The 21,080-nt window shown below is 45.8% G+C and overlaps 1 protein-coding gene across 1 annotated transcript in view; it reads left to right on the forward strand.

The window, feature by feature from the left end:
- Positions 1-21,080, forward strand: part of FLT3 (fms related receptor tyrosine kinase 3) — a 496,362-nt gene that overhangs the window by 326,863 nt on the left and 148,419 nt on the right. The window contains exon 10 of the mRNA XM_086933459.1: positions 11,039-11,145. Coding sequence (XP_086789585.1) covers positions 11,039-11,145 — 107 coding nt within the window. The remainder of the gene's footprint in view (positions 1-11,038; positions 11,146-21,080) is intronic.

Below are 21,080 nucleotides of genomic sequence, written 5' to 3' on the forward strand. Positions count from 1 at the left end.
CTACATCAGTCGGACCTTACGTCCATAAATGCTGTGGTACATTCTGGAGTCAAAATCTCTCAACACATAATGTCCTTTAAAATCACGTAAAAATAATCTCACTCCTTCCGGAGAACAACAAATCACTGCTCCTAGTTCTTTCAATGTCTTTATACCAAGCAAGTTTTCTGGACATGATTTAGTAAGCAACAAGTCTGTAGTGCGGGACAATGGACCGACTCCTAGGGAAACTGGCTTTGACACTTCGTTAATAATAGGCTTTCCTGAAAATCCCAGGGAAACATTCTGTGAGCCTGAGAGGGGTACCCCTGGAACCTCGTCATGACTGATGGTAGTTCTGCTCGCCCCTGTGTCAATCAGAAATTTTCTGTCTTTTCCCAATACACGACTATGTACATAGGGACCCTCTTGATCTACAGGTACCTCAATAAGGGGCAAGCCAACCTCCCTCTCTAGGCTGTTTCATGAGTACTGTTGATAGTCTGGATAGTCTGACTGTGCATACTGGTACATTTGTTGCGTGACATGTTGTGTGGCAGCAATGGGTTGGGGTACCGCTACTGTCTGTTGCGTGTTCTGTGGCGTTTGCGTGTTCTGCGGGACGTTATCCTGTCTAGGAGGACGCGTTCTTTCTTTTGTCTTGCCTGTAGCTATATTGTGTTTCAGGCCTGCACATTCATTTATATAGTGACCTGGCTGTTTGCAGTAATTACAGTTTCCCTTGACAGGTGCCGCGCCCTTTTTATTGCCATCAGCTGGAACTGATTGAGCAACTAGTACTTTCATTTTCGTATCTTTCATGCGTCTCTTTTCGTGTTCTTGTTCATCCCTAATTCGGTTCTGGTGGTACTGTAACATTTGCAACATTTGGGAAGGGCTATTTGCTTGCCAAGTACTCTCGACCTTCAGTGCTCTATTTTTGATCTGGGGTAAGGAATTCTCTACTAATTTGCTCACAAAAAGATGTGGGTACGATTCACTACTTGGCTTCAGGCCACTGTTAATAGTAAAACATTTTTCGAATCTAGAATAAAAATCACTAGTGTCTTCATCTTGTTTCTGTTTGCAGGCTGAAATAGCATCCCAATCTTCCTTTTTAGTAGTCAATAATCTTGGCAAAACCTGTATCAATAGTTCGGGTAGGTCTTTAGCTTTGTCCCCAAGACCAACACCAGGGCCTCGGCGTTTATCCTCATCTTCTAATTCTGTCCAGCTGATCTTTTTCTCTCCCACCTCCCAATCTTTTTCTTTAAGCTTTTCATAAATGCCTGCTGGTAACAATACTTTCAATAATTTAATGGTATCAGCATATGTGTAATCCCCCATGCGGAGCATGGGTTTTAATTCACGGTGGAACCCCCCTGGGTCTTTATCGTGACAGGGCAGTAATTTTTTCATTTCCAATAATTCCATTTTCGTCAAGGGTGTGTAAACATATACTCGTTGAAGCTCACCCCCTGCAGTTCTAATGGGATGAACCTCTCGTAGGGGGTTCTGTCTGTCTATGTGGAAGGTCTTTCTTTCTCGGTGGGGGGCAGGAATCAAGTGCGGGGTCAGAAAAGTCAAGTACTTGTGTCGTTGATCTAGAATGACATTAATCAACTCGGCACCTAGGCCTCTCCATCAAATCGTCCAGTAATTTATACATGGGACCTGGATCCGAATGCTGACTCTCGTACAATGTGATGAGATGTTGAACCATGTAAATACCAGCTAAACGCTGTTCTTCCGGAGGAAGGCGTAAAAATGTTTGTGCTACTATGTCATCCTTATATATGTTAGAATTACAAGCCGATTGAACTGCTGATCGGGCTAGTTCCTGTTCATGCATAGTACAAAGTTCACTACTCCCTACTCGTTTTTTCAGCGCATGTTCAGTAACTTGGAATAGGTGTTCGAGAGACTATCTTTCTGGTATTGGAGAGAGGGAACGTTTACTGTAATCTAGGCCTATGGGCCTGTCAAACGGTCTTGCCCTGCCCACGTAATTCATTTTATTTATTTCCTCTGATTCTGTATCTTCCTCATCTGTGACTACCTCGTCTTCTTTCTCGGCCTGCTCTTTCTTGTGTTTATTCAGAATTTCTTTACGAATTTTCCTGTACATGCATTCTATTTTTGAAAATGTATCATGTTTACCGACGGCTATTTTGTCACTCCAAGTAATCATACCTTTAGTTACTTCTCTAGTTGGCTGGTCTTGTTCCCTGATCAAGCAATTAATCAAAAATCATAAAAGCATGCTTTGAAGCTCCACCTTTCTATTTGCCATGGCCTCATGTATACTTTCTGGTCCCTCCCCCGTTCTAACGAAGTGGTATATTCTGTCTAAATGTTCCTTCATGTCTGGCAAAGTGACCAAATAGTCTGCAACACGTCTTAAACGTATTGAGTATGTGAGCATTGCGCCCACACCTGGGACTGGATCATATATACAATTGGAAAGTGATTGTCTAAGAGATGCTGTTGTCATTGTCGTTTTTGGCGTGCGTTGTAGTGCTAATTCTCGTAGTGTTCGTGATGGTGGTGGTGGGGTGTGCGGTGTGTGTGGTATGTCTCTAGTGGGCCCCCCTCCCGATGCCCCTAGACTAGAGTCGCCCTGACTTGAATCGTATGTCACTGTCAGTGTTACCGCTGGTGCGGGTTGATCTTGTGCTACGGATGGTTGGCGAAAAGGATTTGTAAGGTTGTTGACAGGAAGAGGGGGAGGAGAATCTGCATTTACATAATCCGGAGCAGCGTCTTCTAAATAGGAGGAAAGAAAAATGTCCGCAGCTGTCTGTTTATGACCATGGACTTTTGTCGGGATCAGTGGTGGCGGCAAGTTACTGGGTACTTCCGGGGTCACTTTAGGTAGGCCTTCGGCGAGGACAAGATACATGCCTTTAATAAGGGCATTTCTTTGTCTATCTATTTGTTCTGCTTTAACCCGTTCACCTTCTTCCTTTAGCTCTTTTTCTTTGGCTTTTTCTGATGCTTCTCTACTTCTCTCTGCTTTGTGGATTTCCTTCTCTGTTCTTCTATGCGCTTCTTTACGCCACAACTCTATGGCATCTTTCTGGGATTATCTAGCTTTCTTTTTCCACAGTGCTTCCTCTACTCTCGAATGCAATCAGCATCCCATGTCCCTGAGACAGGCCATCTATATTTCTCTTCCAGATCCTTCGTGTAATCTACCCATAAATCTAAATACAGTATGGCATCTAGCCCATGTTTCTGGTACATAAAATGACCAGGAGTGTCCCTAGGCGGGACGGGAATTGCCTCTTCGAGTATCCCTTTCCTGGTTCCTATCTGACGTAATTTCGGAAACATCGGCATGTTTGGACTAACTCGAACAAAAACACAATAAGCACAATTCATTCATTCATACCACGACATTAAAACATCAAAAACGGATACATCCTAACTAATACATAGAAAAAACACAATCCTGAATTACTTGTTACTGTATGTACTGCTAAACAGTACAGTCATACCGGTCTCATGAAGAGACACGTCTTTACCGCATCCACCTAAATGGACACGTCTGTACCGGATCTGTGTACCCAGACCCGTCTTGACCGGGCTCAAATAAATGAACCCGTCTCTATGCGTTCCCAACAACGGTACTAACCGGTAAGCAAAACTGAAGGCCTCGGAAAACTCAATACTGGACTGGACGGCTTCTGGTACTGCTACTGCTGGTTGCTGCGCATGCGCCTCGGAACAGGTGGGCCTCGGGATACCTCGGACCTTGCTCTCTCAGCTTGGGCTCTGGTCGGGATGGTCCGCAATCCTCACCGCCTCGTGTGGATGCTTAGTCGCAGTCTCAGTCTCCTCCGTGGACCTGAGGGAGTTGGCAGGAAATCCCGCTGACGTGTACACTTGAAGTCCGTCACGGCTATAGAAGGGGTCAGGGGGCTGCGCTTACACCGCCGGCGCGTGGGGAAGGGGACTAGTCCCTTTTCGGGTGCCAGATTAATGTGGTAAATAAAGTTATTACCCTGTCATAATTTCTATGCATTAATAAGGAATAAGGATAGCTCATAAAATGAGAGGCAGAGTCCGTGGTGTCCGATTCAAAAGGGCTTTAATACAATGACTCGAGTCAATGGAGAATCGGGTTCCATCACCACTAAGGTTCAGGAAGGGTCGTCATCTAAAGTTTTATTCACATAACACATTATATATAGTAAAACCATACAATTGTAATGAATAGAGAAGGCGGAGCGCTCCAGGCGGAGCAAGTGAAAGAGAGAGATAAGAACACATGGGCATGAAAGAAGGCGTGTAAGGAGGCGTACACGTGGGTGTTCACTTGATGAGTCATAGGGGTGTCATAGGTGGGTGGATGCATAGAGGAGGTCTGCAGGGTCAGCAGGAACCTTTACCCTACTTTGTGCGCGCAAAACTGGTCATGACGTGTAACTGACGTGTAACTGGGGAGAGCTGGGGGGAGCTGACTTTAGCACAAGTAGAGGAGTCTGGGATGTCAGAACGACCTGCACCTTTGGCATATCTGATATCTTGTGTTTGGAGGATGTATTGTCTGAAGTAAAGGTTTCTCGAGCAAAAGCTGTTCATCACTAAACGCTAGAGTGTGCATATATTTCTTCGTGCATTACGTGGGGGCCATGGGCCTTCTATGGCAACGGGTTCAGTAAATCACTTGAATAGAGACAGGAAGGCTAGGCCCTATGTTCTGCAGGCGGAATATGTTTACCCCTTTCACTAGACTGGAATGTGTTTTTGTGGAGCTGAGCAGATAACTGTAGGCAAAATACCGTCTTGGCAGGCCAGGCCGGGCACCTCTCGGCTGAGCAGGAAGTGAGGGAGAGGTCAGGGATGCATAACTAAACTGCAGCTTTCAGAGTCAGAAGAGGCTCGGAGTCTGAATTCGGGACCTGGCTCGGCTGGGCCACAAAAACGTGTGCATCTCGATTGTTAAACGTGTACCATGTAAATGCATTGGCAACGTAGGCCTCAGTGCGGAATTAACGTTTCATTCATGGAGGGCCTAATAACTGACATGCTAATGTTGAACGGAAATGCAGAGGCATTATTATTACAGGCACGAGATGGGAATTACATGATAACATGGACATACATGGGGCATAGGTACATGGATAGGGTGCGAGTGGGGGACACACTGGCCATATAAAATTTTCTGTTTCCTCACCTGCCCTTGTTAGTCCACAGAAACAGGGCTGCTAAGATGTCCAAGCCGCCCACGCTTCCGACAGCCGGCCTCAGCGGGATCGATCGTCAGGCCGCTAGAGTACCGCTGTTGCTGTCCACATGGTAGTTGGTGTCCCGTCCCTTGCTTCTGGCCTCCATATTGCTCACACGGTCTGCCCGTGATGTGGCTCGGGTCTCTCTCTCCCCCCTTGCCACTGGGGCTCACACACCACCACCTCCTGCCCAGTCGGGGAGCTCACTAAGCCCCGCACCGATGAATTTGAGCACACCAGTGCCCCAAACAAATTTACATTGGTCGAGACCCACAGGAGCTCAGAACAGCAACTCTGCCATCTTGGCCAACTGGGCCACACACCAAGGATTTAAATGGTTAGTGGGAAAAGTAGTGGTCTGGCCATGTATTAAAAGGTATAAACTACCCCTTCTGTACATGATAAGGATATTGCAAGTCACCTCAGAGTTCCATAACCTTGTAAAGGAACTTGTCCTTCAGCCTTGTTCTACTGTATGATTATGGAATTCCTCTCTGACTTTCAATATCCTTATAATATACGGTAGGAGTCACTTTATCCCATATATCATTTTACAAATGGCATTGAGTGTTCATCACCAGGAAAATATTACAAACTTATTACGACAATATGAGATGCTGGGCCTGCAGTGCTGGAAATGAAAAAAGTTACTCTGGAGATTCACTTTGTGAGGAGCGTGGTTGGGGGTTGCTGTGGGCATTATTATAGTTTCGTGGCTTCAGGCAGCTGATAGATTGTCTAGGGGAAATGTAAGTCTGGCATCCTTCAAGATCGCTATAAATCTTGTTCAACACCAACAACCCATTACAATTTCTGTATATATGACTTGCTAAAATATTTGAAGGTTGTGCTAATAATACGATGTTTAATGTGTTAATCTATCAAGAATGTTCATATATTTCTGTGGTATTCTCAATGTGCCTGACAGTATGGGTTTACACTAATGCAGCTCAGATATGCCATTGCTGCTTCGTGGTGTGGAAAGATGTGCAGAGTTGCTCAGTGCCAGGGGTGATGCTCATGGTTTAGGGCATGAGTCCTCTATGCATTACGTTTATGTTTTACATCATACGGGCCCAGGCCTTACAGTTAAAGTCAGTGTAAAACGCACATTGACACGTCAATATCAATATTACCCCACCTGCATGTAATCACAGATTGCCATGCCAATATTCACATGTGTTCACAATACATAAGATGCATATTGCCAGGCCTGTACAATGCAGTCCAATATGGGACTGGCCTAGTCCTAGTATTTAAATCTTCATTTTCTCTTTCCCGTGCATAAAGCGCTGTAGCTATAAGAGTTTCTCCTCAGACCCAGTACATAAAGTTCCACCTCCATGCACAAACCCTTCCATCACATAAACCCCACATGCCAAACCAGTTTTCAAAACAGCCGAGGCATGTAATGATCCATGGTCCTCCCTTTTGTTGTCCTACTCTTTCCTCTTCTTTTCTTGTTCTTCCTTTAATCCCATTCCATCACATTTAGGTCCTTCTTTTCCCTTTCTTTCTATCCTAGTCTTCCTACTCATACCTGGGGAGAGTTGGACTAGAAGAGAATGAGGGATGAGCAGGGACTTTCATGCTGACATAAGCATTTCCTTAACCTCTGCTCCTTCATCCGGTCCCTAAAAATAAATATTACAAATATAAGAAAGTCTTCCCTGCAGCTTACTACTTGAATGGGGCCGAAGCAAAGTGGCACATGGTTAATGGAGGGCCACTATTACAATATTGGGTGTAAACTACACCATTTAAAAGTCATGCTTTCACATGAGTGTTAGCCATGCCAATTTTCCCGAACGATCCAAGTTCTGCACTCATACCTCGCTAGTTTAGGAACAAACTTGTGAAAGTTACTGACACGTGCAAAGAAATTGATTTACACCTGCTTTCCAAACCGTATATGAGAATTGGAGCGGGAGGCGGAAGAACTAAGGAAGCCCACTGTGAGGGAGCATTATTTATCTATATCTATATCTATCTATATCTATATCTATCTATATCAGGTTTTAGACCTGGATACTCCACGGAGTCCGCGGTTCTTTACTCCACGGAGTGTATTCGCAAGATGGTAGATGAGGGGGAGACAGCTGCACTTGTCATGCTAGACTTAAGTGCAGCTTTCGATACCGTGCTACATGACACTCTGCTGTCCCGACTATCGGACATTGGAGTGAGGGATCATGCTCTTGCCTGGTTTAAATCTTTCCTCTCCAAAAGATCATTCCAAATACATTGCCCACCCTTCAAGTCATCTTCTCGCGACGTCAGCTATGGGGTTCCACAGGGCTCTAGTCTGAGCCCTACCTTGTTCAACATCTATATGGAACCCCTAGCTCGAGTCGTAGAGAACTTTGGGGTGGGCATTGTCAGCTATGCTGACGACACCCAGCTCATGTTCAAGCTTACTCCAGATAGCGAGAAATTTGCCACCAATTTCTCTGGCTGCATGGCTGCGGTCGCCACCTGGATGGATAATAACTGCCTCCGTTTAAATGGTGACAAAACGGAGGTGCTAGTGGTAGGGAACAAAACCTCAATATGGTCCCAGGCTTGGTGGCCTACTACACTGGGTGAGTGTCCCCACCCAGTCGAAAAAGTCAAAAACCTAGGGATAATGATTGACTCGGATTTGTCGGGAAAATCACAAGTCAATAAAACAATAGGCAAATGTATGGGCACGTTAAAAATCTTGCGAAAAACTATTGATCTTATTCCCATTGAAGCAAGGAAAACTCTAGTGCATGCACTAATAACATCCCACCTGGATTACGGAAACGTTCTCCTATTAGGTGTGAACCAAAAACAACTGCACCAGCTTCAATGCATTCAAAATGCGGCCGCCCGCATGGTACTGGGTTTACCAAAAAGAACATCCGCCACAGCGGCCTTGTCTACGCTTCATTGGCTCCCAGTAAGAGAAAGAATTAGATTCAAGAGTCTCTGCTATGCCCATAAAATTGCACACAACAAAGGACCTACCTATTTGAGAAATCTTCTCACTATCCATCGTCCTACCAGAAACCTCAGATCCTCGGGTATGTCACAATTTAAACTTCCCCGGATCTATAGAGCAAAACTGGGTGGCCTCTCCTTTCGATTCCTTGGAGCAAAACATTGGAATGCCCTCCCAGTTCATCTGAGAATGGAACCGTCAGAAACCCTTTTTAGAGCTAAACTAAAAACTCATCTCTTCCCCCATTAATATTTTTCTGTACTTTGTTCCGGTTGGCCGTAGGGAGTTTTGACAGCAACTAGCGCGGGGATACACAGCTGTGCAGCTATGCGCTTTATAAAACGCTTTATTATTATTATTATTATTTCTCTAACTATTCAATCATACCTCACTGTTGTGTCAATCCCGTTTCATCGCTGGTTATTGACTAAATTTAGATTTAACCAAATTCATTTTTTGCTAACTGATTCTAATGTTTGGGCAAGGCCCGAGGACGTGGCCCCATGTAAGTGCGATGGATACTCCCTGCAGGATACTTTGCATTTTACTTTCTTCTGCTCCTACTATTCTCTACCCAGAAAAAGTTCATTATTCCCCTGATAAAATGCAAGGGGTTTGTACAAGCGAAACCAGCATTGTTATTTTTAAAATTATTGGAATCTCCATTCACAATGTTTGGAGTCGCTAACTTTTTTGTTGCTGCTATTCGCCTTAGGAAACGCATTATGATGAGCCACTTAAGTTTAGCAGGTGTTGATTAATGAATTTACAATATCTCAAAATGTTTTAAAAACTGTATTTTTTTTAAAATCTCTTTTAAATTATGTCCCTTGCATCATGTCTATGTACCCCCCAATTTGTTCTATATAATGTACTTTTTATGATTTTAAGTAATCAAAATAAAGTGGTTTTGAACTTGAAAAAAAAAAAAAAAAAAAACGTATATGTGTATTCCAGACATTTTGTAAAAACATGTTTAGGGTCAGCAGATAGGCAAAAAGAAAGTTTACATTGCAGATTCTTCCTGTTTTTAAGAATCAACAATATGCAAATCGTATACATTGTCCAGTCATAGAATCAGATTTAGGGTTACAGGAGTGGCCATTGAGGATGGGGTGAACACCCAAAAAAGTTATTTCTCTTTCCTAATGTGTTCTTCTAATTATTTCAGCACAATTAAAGTTCTCATGAATAAAGTTGGTGCAAGTGTGCAAACATAGTGTTATCTTAGTTTTAATGACAGGATTTCTTCACCTATGCAAGCTACACTACTATATTGGCATGTATAAGTCTCTATTTCAAGACCATTCTGACACCTGGCTTTGCAAGGGAAGCTTTATACTTGCAGCACGAATTAATAGAAGGGTTTGCTTTTCTAGATTTTCTAGAGCAGACTTGTTCTTGCTCTGATTTCGGTTGCTTTTGAACACCCATTTGACCTCCAGCATTGAATGCTGAAAAGTTCGTTTGAGGGGGCCACCCATCAACAAAGTCCCGGCCCTCGGATCCCTCTGCTTGCAAATGTTCCAATTTGTCATTGACTAGTATTTGACAGACTGAGCCATCCATTGAAAGGGACCTTCTCCTAAAAGTGCAATTAAATATCCCCATTTTCACAGTAAAGCAAATGTCGTTTTCAAAATGTCGTTTCAGATTTTTACTTGGGTTTTCTGCTTCTTGCACATGTAGCCTAGAGTCGAGTACATCGTGATGGGTAGTGATGGATTCATGACTGTTATTTATCGCATTTATTTCATTAAATATTGAGATAACATCATACATTTGCCACAACATTAACATAAGGACGAAATATTTTATCCAGAAAATAACATTTTGGGTAATTGCATCAAAAGCCACGATGTCGTAAATCAGTGCTTGACTTCTGTTGAAAAGGTTACTTCTTACTTTACTTGTAACCAGTGACCTGGGCAATTAGTTCACAGAACCTGACACTGGGGGGCTGATTACAATGTCGGGCATGACACAGTATCGGTCTGGAGCTACCCGACCACAGGTCGGCGGTTCCGACCTCGCAATTTGGATGCGACCGCCATGGGCGGTCGAAAACATCCATTCCATTATGGCAGCTTGTTCGGCGGGCGGAAAAGGCCCGCAGCACAAGCTGCCATAGTGAAATTGATGTTTGTAAACAGCCCTGCATCATATGGTAGGCACCATACACCTGGTGCAGGGATGTTTTAGGTAGGTGGCAGGTGCCACCCAGGCCAAATCGCAGAGGGCCAGGAGGAAGGGGGCCATGCTAGGGACCCCCAAAGTCCTTTTCCGACAGTCTATCTATGTCAGAAAGGCAAACATGGAAAGGCTGTCGGAGATTAAAATCATAATCCCGACGGCGGAGTCGCTGTCATTAGGGGATTATGGTGTCTCTCCAATGCACTAATGGGCTTCTTGAGGCTGTGGGAAGCGCCGCAGGAGGACCCTCTTCCGATGGCTCCCCCTGCCGCATGGTAATGTGGCGGGAGGACCTCGGGGGCAGAGAAAGGTGGATCTGACACCCACGTGCTGTCAGTGTCAGACCCACTGATATCGTAATCAGCCCCACAATGTTTAGGGCATGCATTAAGAGTTAATCTTTTCCACAGAATCGGAACATATTGGTTCAACTCCATGAAAATAGTCCACACATTACATTTCTGGGAGGGGTACCCTTAACACAATTGTGATGTGTTCCATAGCGATTGCAAGTACCATTGGCAAGAAAGAGTTTCCCTTAAACGTTTCATTTTAAGAGAACATCAGTTAGTGTGGTAATAAGCATTATATTTGGGGATGTGTTACTACATTTTAAAGTGAAATCTATTCCACATACTGGTATCCTTTTTTCCATTATCTATAACAGCTTTTCTTCAAATTTCTGCCATCATTCCTATCAGTCTGGAGAGTACATATTCTATGCAGCAAACGAGGATGAGCACGTGCAGAAGAGGTACACGCTGTTTGTGAAACGTAAGTCTAACAGCACCATTCGATGAGTAACATTGCACTGTTACAATTACATTCTTTCATTGCTTTATAAGTAAGTATTAAACTAAAAAACTATTCATTCTTGTTTGCACTGATAATCACTTCGTATTTAGTGGGATTTGTCATTCCAATTCAGTGATTAGTTTGTAAAAAAAAATGTACCTGTGACCAAAATGTCTTAGAAGACTCCCTCTTTCACCACCTGCCACACACACTTTCACTTCCACTTCTAGCCAGATCTGCTTCTTGAATGGACATTTCCCAAAGTCTTTAGTGATCCACTATCCCTTAGCCAACATGTACAGTTAGAGGCAGGAAGGGGGATACTGTTTGCATGAAGTTGTCTTATAATGTGTAGCTTAGAGCCTGATTCCGAATGGAGCGTTTATTCTGATCTGTGCATAAACCACTATTTATGCATGAGTCGGAATTACGAGTTTTTTTAAAATTTAATGCATCCGATAATTATTGAATGCGTAAAGTAACTCAGCCTTGGTTGAATTTCGGCAGGTACAACCTGCCAAAATTTAACAGGGGGAATTGTATGGTATTTATCGTACCATACAGATTTTGGTGGGTCAAAAAAACATAATTTGCATGTTATTTCTCACAAACTAGTAACAGGTGTTATTTATTGCACACAATAAATATTGTATCCTGCGGTATTTTTATTTATCATGTGCAATAAATAACACCTAAACTCGTAATCAGTCCCTTGAGTGTATTGACCATTGTGCAGTGGCGGTTCTTCCATAAGGGCGTTTGGGCGCCGCCTCGCCTGCTTTCTCGCCGTGCGAGAAGGCAGAAAAAAATGGTAGTGTAGTTATTGCCGTTAATATAACTACCATTGTTTCTGCCTTCTCGTGCGGCGAGAAAGCAGGACTTCCTGGTTTAGAGTTTTACTCGAGGGCAGGGGGGAGAGGCTTGGGGGAGTGGCTTGCCCACTGTTGTTAATACTGACTGTTTGTGCAGCCTGAGGCCGCCCAAACAGACAGAATTAACAACAGTGGGAAAGCCACTCCCCCAAGCCACTCCCCCCTGCCCTCGAGTAACGCACCCAGTCCCTGACTCTCTGTATGCGGCAACAGCAGCATACAGAGAGAAAATGACGTAGCCTGGGGCAGTCAGCCGCACCAATCAACCTGCGGCGGTGGAGAGGGAGGCTGCCTGCCGTGCCGCCTTCCTGATGACCTGCTGCCTGCAGGACTTGAACCATGACGGCAGGAGTCGGGACGGAGTCTCTACGAACGGTAAGTTTACTATTTTTATTTTATTTTAAATATATTTGTTGTTGTTGTATTATGTTGTTGTTTCCAAACCCCTCCCGCCTCCCCCCTCATCCCCTCAAGTGCGACCTCATTTCCACCCCCCCCCCCCCCGCCCGTAATGCCGGCAGCGACTGCATGTATTGCCTATTTGCCTTATTTTCTGTCAATTCTTTGCCCACTTGATATTTGTGACAGTCCGCTTTGTGTGGTTTTCCTTGAGGGTGGCTGAAGGGGAAGTCTGGGTGGGAGATAATGTGGATGAGGGGGGAAAAGTTTCTGTGACCAATACGGAAAGGGGAGGGCACTCCACCTCTACGGCTGCCTGGTTGAACAGGGTTCGGCATTGTGAGGAGGGGCTCAGACTTCCGCCATAGCTGCTGCGCAACAGACCTGAGGTGAATGGGGAACCTGTAGATGGCTTGCAGCATGCGGGAAAGAGGGGACGTTACAGGGCACCGTTGGTGTTCACTGGCATAGCTGCGTGCTGAGCCCAGTACCACTAGACATATTGTCAGGTATTGAGTTCCCGCAATTCTTTAATTTTAGTATGACAGTAATTTTTCGTCCCACTACTTTCAAATGTCACCAGCCGCGACTGCCATTGGGCTCCAAAATATACTTACAAATTTGAGAAACATTAACCACAAGGGTGCAAATCCTGCTGGCCAAGTACACTGAACAAAATCTAGCATTCTATATCATGGTTGAACATTACATCTGACCTGTAGTGCAGCGAGCAAGTCTGCCATTCTTACTGATGTTTGGAATCGGGGGTTGTCCCCAGATAATTATTTGAAAAGTGAGGACAAATATGATATTTTTATAGAATCATGTTGGTATATATTAATTTGTTAAAATGTCATGGGCTCTAAATTAAGGAATATTCCAAAACTTTTCTGGTATATGAAATGTTTGAGCTTTTTCTGAATGTGCAATATTGGTTGACAAATTATTTTTGAATACTGATGATTTTTATGATAAATACATTCATAACCAATGAAGTATTCATGTTGCACTTGAAACGATTTTATTTAGAGGTTTAGAAGTGCGTTTATTAATGTATGCTAGTCGTGCCACATTTTTGCAATGACACCATTTTATTAAACTGGATGCTGTTTCTGGTGTTTTAGTCATCTTGCTCCTTCTCATTATCCCTCCCAATCAATGTTCCCATGCATGTCTTCTTCACCTAAAGTCTTCGCAGGGCACAGGACACTGTGAAGCAATTGGATGTTTTCCTTAGGGACTGTGTAATGTGAATTAAACTTGCCTCGTGTACCTAATGTTACATTCTGAAGGACATTGCTGGAAGTTCCAATGTAGGCCTGATATAAAACTGGTATATGAGACTTTGTTTGAAAATGTTTTGGATTGTGTTGTACCCCTCCTGACTGCACTGTTGCCGTAGAAGCTAATGGAAGATTTCCTCTGCCTTAGAAATGGGTTAGTGTTGTAATTATTATTGTGACAAGCATCAGTCTGATTTGCTCAATATGTGTTATCAATAGTCAAGCAATATTGAATTTGTATAGAAATGCCTGGTTTTGGGGGTGAGCCAGAGACTTTTTCTAATCTACTAGAGGCGCTGTTCATTTATTCAGAGTTTTCCCTTTTCCTATAGAGATGTTGACCATTCTATTTATTATTTGTCCTGCCTATTGGGACTTACAATAATTTTGATTTCTGATTACGTACTCTGTAACTGAGCTTTAACGGCATTCAAGTTTTTCTGTATTGCCTATTGTGAGACCTTGTAATAGAGATCATTAACTTTTAATTGATCTAGAACTCAGTTATTGAGTGGTCCCAGTCATTTTTTATTACTTTGCTATTTTATTGGGCCTGAAGCTGTGGAGGTTGGTGATCCTTATCCATGGATCGAGGGTGCTGGATTCAAGCTACCAGTGGTTAATCTGCCGTGATCAAAATATTGGGGTGCAGTAAAAATTTTGTGTTTGACTTCCACAAAAGCAAAGCATGACCCTGTTCAAAGGTGATGCAGGTTTACCCGCCACATGATTGCTTTTAGATAATGGTGCAAAATGCTGCTTTTCTCTGCACAAGAGCCCTAAAAATCTTTAAAATCCACTTGTTGTACAAGAACTTAAAACAAAGTCATTGTTCAAAGCTTGTTGATTGTCATGTGATCACCTACTGTAAATCCTCCTGCACATTGTAAAAAGAAAGTTTTTTTCAAGGGCCATGGTTAGAAACATGAAATTTCAATTCAAGTGAAGATGCGAATTAGTTAAAAAATATGCCTACATTTTTGCTGTTGTGTTGTTCAATAAAAAGAGTATTAAAAAAATACAGCTAAAATGTATGCTTTGTGCATTTTATATTCTTTTTCAAACTGAAAATGAAGTCGCAATTAAAAGACAATTATGAAATTGTTACATGTTTCATGGAAGACCTTGAAATATATTGAATTATAGATAGGTAATAGTGAATTACGGGGAATTTTTCATTGAGGGGTTCTGAGTGACATGAAATAGGCAATGAGAACGACCCCCCCCCCCCGCAAGCAGCAACCTCCAGCCAGGGGAGGGGGTCACACAGCCCCCCATCCCCACACAAGCCACTATTGACCCCGGGAAGCCTTTATTTTTAAAAGTGGAGGGAATGCATGCGGCCTCCTCCCCAGGCCACTATTAGCACTGGAGACCGCATTCGCTGGGGTCAAAAAATATATATTATTAGAGGAGGGGGATGTGTGGTTCTCTTCCCCAAGCCTTTAGAGGCTCTAGGGAAACCATCCCCCAGGGCCAAATGTCTACATTAGGGTAGAGGGTCACTTGACCCTCCCTAAGCCCAAAGGGCCTTGAGGACACTATCCCCTGGGGCATTTTTAATTATAGGCGATGAGGGAATGTGGCTCCCCTCCCTGAGCCTTAATGGGCCTTGGGGACCCCATACTCTGGGGCCATATTTAATTGATAGGGGAGGGGGCATGTGGCCCACCTCCTCCAGCCTTCAAAGACCATGGGGACCCCATCCTCCGGGGCAAATACTTACTATTTGGGGAGGTGGATAAGTGCCCCCTCAAACCCAAATGGGTCCCAGACACCCCATCCCTTAGGGTCATTTTTTAATTAAAGGGAAGGGAGAGCGTGCCCCCCCTCCCTTAGCCTTAAAGACCCCACGTACCCCATCCCTAGGGCCAATTCCAATTTATAAGAGGAAGTGGGCACACAGCTCCCCTTCTGAGCTTTAATAGGCCCGGGGACCCCATCCCCGAGGAAGAAATCCAATTTGTAAAGGGAGTGGGGCTCGCAGTTCCCTCCGTGAGCAATAAAAGAGGGAGGGGGTATTGTGCCCCCCTCCCCGAGCCTTATTACCGCCTGGGTACCCCATTTGAAAGGACAACATGTTTTATTTAGGGGAGGGGCTTGCAACTCCCTCGCGAGCCTTCTTGGGCCCAGGGGACCCCATCCTCGGGAGCTACAGATGGGAGCCCTGGTGCCCAACCAGGGCACCCACAAGCCACTAGATTGGGGCCAAGGGGGGAGTGTTACTGCTCTAATTTATTCAGGTTACTCCCTGTTACAGGGATATATTCAGCCAGGTCATAAAGAATTGGCACAGCTCAGAATATCCGATATACCCAATGACTCTTGGTACCAGCTGAAGTGGGAATTCCAAGGGTACACAGAATGAGGGCTTAAAAAGAAGAGTACAAAACAATATTTTATTCGCTGTTTTACAAAAATGACAGACAAGGAATCGCCTCCACTTAGACACTGACAAACAAAATCTGTGTCAATAAAACAGCTGAGTAAATAAACAGCACTAATATACTTTCTGTATATAATGTCAAGTCATAGAATTTGTATAGCGCACTACATACCCAGAGGGTTTCAAGGCGCTTAGGAAGAGGAGGAGGATTATTTGTCAAATATCGACGTTTTAAGCTGCTTTCTGAACGCTAGGTGGTTCTGGGTGAGGCGAAGGTATGCGGGGAGTGAGTTCCATGTTTTAGCAGCCAGGTATGAAAAGGATCTGCCTCCCATGGTGGTCTTGTTGATGCGAGGTACAGTGGCGAGGGCTTGGTCGGAAGAACGAAGTTGGCGGGAGGGGGTGTAGAAGGACAGTCTAGAGTTGAGGCAATCTGGTCCGATGTCGTAAAGTGATTTGTGTGCGTGGGTGAGCAGTCGGAAAGTGATCCTCTTATTGACGGGTAGCCAGTGGAGGTCTTTAAGGTGACCAGAGATGTGTTCGTTGCGTGGGATGTCTAATATGAGCCTGGCTGAGGCGTTTTGGATTCGTTGGAGTTTCTTCTGGAGTTTAGCGGTGGTACCTGCGTAGAGGGTGTTTCCGTAGTCCAGTCGGCTCGTGACCAGAGCGTGGGTGACTGTTTTCCTTGTTTCGGAGGGGATCCAGCGAAATGTTTTTCTGAGCATGCGAAGAATGTTGAAGCAGGAAGAGGATACGGCGCTGACTTGTTTGTTCATTGAGAGTGAAGAATCCAGGATGACGCCAAGGTTCCGTGCGTGGTCTGTCGGGATGGGTGCTTTTCCGAGGGCTTCCGGCCACCAGGAGTCGTCCCAAGCAGAGGGGGATGTGCCTAGGATGAGGACTTCTGTTTTGTCTGAGTTCAGTTTCAGACGGCTTTGTTTCATCCATTCGGCGACTTCTTTCATTCCTTCGTGCAGGTTAGTTTTGGCGGTGCTGGGGTCATTGGTGAGAGAAAGGATCAGTTGAGTGTCGTCCGCGTAAGAGATGATGTTGAGGTTGTGTTGGCGTGCGATGGCCGCGAGGGGGCTCATGTATACGTTGAAGAGGGTGGGACTGAGTGAGGATCCTTGAGGTACGCCGCAGATGACTTCAGAGGCCTCGGACTTGAATGGAGGAAGGCGGACTCTCTGGGTTCTTCCGGTGAGGAACGAAGTGATCCATTCCAGTGCTTTTCCTTGGATTCCGATGTTATTGAGGCGTTGTAGAAGGGTGCTGTGGCAGACTGTATCGAATGCTGCAGAGAGGTCGAGGAGGATGAGGGCGACTGTGTCTCCATTGTCCAGTAGAGTTCGAATGTCATCTGTTGCTGCGATGAGGGCGGTCTCAGTACTATGTTTTGCTCGGAAGCCAGATTGTGAGGGGTCGAGGGATTTGTTGGCTTCGAGGAAGGCGGCGAGCTGATAGTTGACGGCTTTCTCGATGACTTTGGCCGGGAATGGGAGAAGCGAGATGGGGCGGTAATTTTTGAATTCGGTGGGGTCTGCTGTTGGTTTTTTCAGAAGGGCGGTGAGTTCAGCGTGTTTCCAGTCTTCTGGGAAGGTGGCGGAGTTGAAGGAGCAGTTGATGACGTCTCGGAGGTGCGGTGCTATGACGGAATCTGCTTTGTTGAAGATGTGGTGAGGACATGGGTCCGTGGGGGATCCTGAGTGGATGGAGTTCATCAGGCGGATGGTGTCCTCAGTGGAGATTGGCTTCCAGTCGTTAAGGGTGTTCACGGGGGGAGGATGGACAGCAGACGGCAGGGTGGGTTGGTTTCCGGGTTGGTTGTCAAAGCTGTTGTGGATGTCTGCAATCTTGTTGTGGAAAAAAGAGGCTAGGGAGTCGCATAGGGTTTGAGAGGGGGTGATGTCGTTGGAGTTGGCCGAGGGATTGGAAAATTCCTTGACGATGTTGAAAAGTTCCTTGCTGTTGTGAGCGTTGTTGTCGAGTCGAACCTTGAATGCTGCTTTCTTGGCTTTTCGGATTAGTTGGTGGTGAGTGCGGGTGGCGTTTTTGAAGGCGTCCTTGGTGCTGGTGGTTGGGTCTTTTTTCCAGGCCTTTTCAAGGGAGCGGCAGAGTTTCTTGGACTTCTTGAGATCATCGTTGAACCATGAGGCCTTCTTGCTGCCAGGTTTGTTTTGACGTTTTTTCAGTGGTGCTAAGGTGTCAGCGGTGTTGGATAACCATAGGGTAAGGTTAGCGGCGGCTTCGTTAGCGTTGGAAGAGGGGGCTGGGGTGTGTTGAAGGAGCGATGCGGAGATTTGGTCCGTGGTGATTTTGTTCCAGTTCCTTTTCAAGGTAGGTTGGAGGTGGAGTCTGGGTTTTGGTTTGTTGTAGGTGAAGTGAACGCAGCTGTGGTCGGTCCAGATGAGGTCCGTAGTGTGGCTGAAGGAGACATGGTTGCTGGAGGTGAAAATGGGGTCGAGTGTGTGGCCTGCGATGTGGGTTGGGGAAGTGACTAGTTGTTTAAGTCCGAGGTTGGTGAGGTTGTCCACGAGGGTGGCGGTGTTGCGGTCGTTGATCTTATCGAGGTGAAAGTTGAGGTCTCCCAGAAGGATGTAGTCTTTGGAGGTGAGCGCGTGTGGGGTGATGAAGTCCGTGATGTCTTCACTGAATTTTGCGCGGGGTCCTGGTGGTCTGTAGAGGAGGGTGCCTCTGAGTGTGGTCTTAGGGTCGATGTGGATCTGGAAGTGAAGGTGTTCGGAGTTGGCGAGGTTGGCGTCAGAGCTGGTTGAGATGCGGATAGATTTCTTATGGACTATAGCGATTCCTCCTCCTGTGTGGCTGGTGCGGTCCTTGCGTGTGATCTTATATTCATCAGGGATGGCAATGGTGATGTCTGGTGCTGAGGAAGCATTCATCCATGTTTCCGTAAGGAAGGCGATGTCCGGAGAAATGGTGTCTAGTAGGTTCCATAGGTCAATGGCGTGCCTGTGGACTGATCGGGTGTTGAGAAGGATGCAATGTAGGTGGTTGGGGTCGGGTATCTGTGGTGAGGTTGTAGCGGAGATGTTGTCGGTGCCGATGAATTTGCAGGAGTAGCAGGAGAAAGGTCCATGGGTGTGTCCAGGAGCGGCTTGGACGCAGTTGGGAGCGCTACCGGGGTTAAGGGCTAGGAGGGTTGCGGCATCGTAGGTAGTGCGGGGGGGCTGGGAGGGACGGGGGCCAGGGGGTATGGCGCTGGGCGCGGTCCAGGCGCGGACGGGCGTAGACGGGCTTACCTTTGGCGCACCTTCGGCGCGGGTTGGGCGCGTTCGCTGCGCGTGGACGCTGCGCGCGGGAACCGCTGTCATATATGGATAGTGGAGGGGGAGGGGCGAGGGCGTCACAGCTGGGAGGCGGGGCGGGCACACGAGGACAACAACAAACAAAATGGAGGCGGAGGGGGGGGCACAGCGTAGCGCTACAGTTAAACGCGCTAACAGGACTGTAAGCAGTGTAGAAACAATGAATAAGTGCTAGCGAAGCAAAGCGGCAGTAATCAACACAGCAGGTGAAGAGTATCCAAGTGAACAAGTACAGTTAAAGCAGTTCAGGCAAGGCAGCGTTATGGAATAGTCAATACAGCAGCAGGCGGAATGTAACAACTCAGTTCAGACAAGGCAGCGCTAACAAATAATAAATACAGCAGGCGATATGAAATCAAATGAAAGACGCTTTTAAAATCAGAGTTTTAGCAATGCAGCGTGTTACAAACCAGATGCCTGCAAGAGACACTGGGAGCGACCACTCAGCTTGTAGGCGAGGAGCGAGTCACGAAGCATGTGGGGAGTGGAGCACTCTTTCTATTCTGTGGGAGGGCGTCACAGCTGGGAGGCGGGGCGGGCACACGAGGACAACAACAAACAAAATGGAGGCGGAGGGGGGGGCACAGCGTAGCGCTACAGTTAAACGCGCTAACAGGACTGTAAGCAGTGTAGAAACAATGAATAAGCGCTAGCGAAGCAAAGCGGCAGTAATCAACACAGCAGGTGAAGAGTATCCAAGTGAACAAGTACAGTTAAAGCAGTTCAGGCAAGGCAGCGTTATGGAATAGTCAATACAGCAGCAGGCGGAATGTAACAACTCAGTTCAGACAAGGCAGCGCTAACAAATAATAAATACAGCAGGCGATATGAAATCAAATGAAAGACGCTTTTAAAATCAGAGTTTTAGCAATGCAGCGTGTTACAAACCAGATGCCTGCAAGAGACACTGGGAGCGACCACTCAGCTTGTAGGCGAGGAGCGAGTCACGAAGCATGTGGGGAGTGGAGCACTCTTTCTATTCTGTGGGAGGGCGTCACAGCTGGGAGGCGGGGCGGGCACACGAGGACAACAACAAACAAAATGGAGGCGGAGGGGGGGGGCACAGCGTAGCGCTACAGTTAAACGCGCTAACAGGACTGTAAGCAGTGTAGAAACAATGAATAAGCGCTAGCGAAGCAAAGCGGCAGTAATCAACACAGCAGGTGAAGAGTATCCAAGTGAACAAGTACAGTTAAAGCAGTTCAGGCAAGGCAGCGTTATGGAATAGTCAATACAGCAGCAGGCGGAATGTAACAACTCAGTTCAGACAAGGCAGCGCTAACAAATAATAAATACAGCAGGCCATATGAAATCAAATGAAAGACGCTTTTAAAATCAGAGTTTTAGCAATGCAGCGCGTTACAAACCAGATGCCTGCAAGAGACACTGGGAGCGACCACTCAGCTTGTAGGCATTAAGCTGTGAACACCTCTAGTTATATTTCACTCTAGGCTTCAAGCAGGCAATATTCTTTTGTCTGATAAAGCCAGCTGTGCTTGGGTACATTCATGGAAACGTGTGAAAAAAGCCTTGTAGTGTTGCACATGTGAGATGCTAGATGATCTGTCCCCCTGGGTCTATGCGAGTAGGTTGGTTTGGTCCCTGATTTGGGCTTTAGCGGCCCGTGCAGCTAAGAGTAGTGGGTTGG

The sequence above is a fragment of the Lissotriton vulgaris genome, chromosome 8 (genome assembly GCF_964263255.1).
Source record: "Lissotriton vulgaris chromosome 8, aLisVul1.2, whole genome shotgun sequence".
Lineage (NCBI taxonomy): Eukaryota > Metazoa > Chordata > Amphibia > Caudata > Salamandridae > Lissotriton > Lissotriton vulgaris.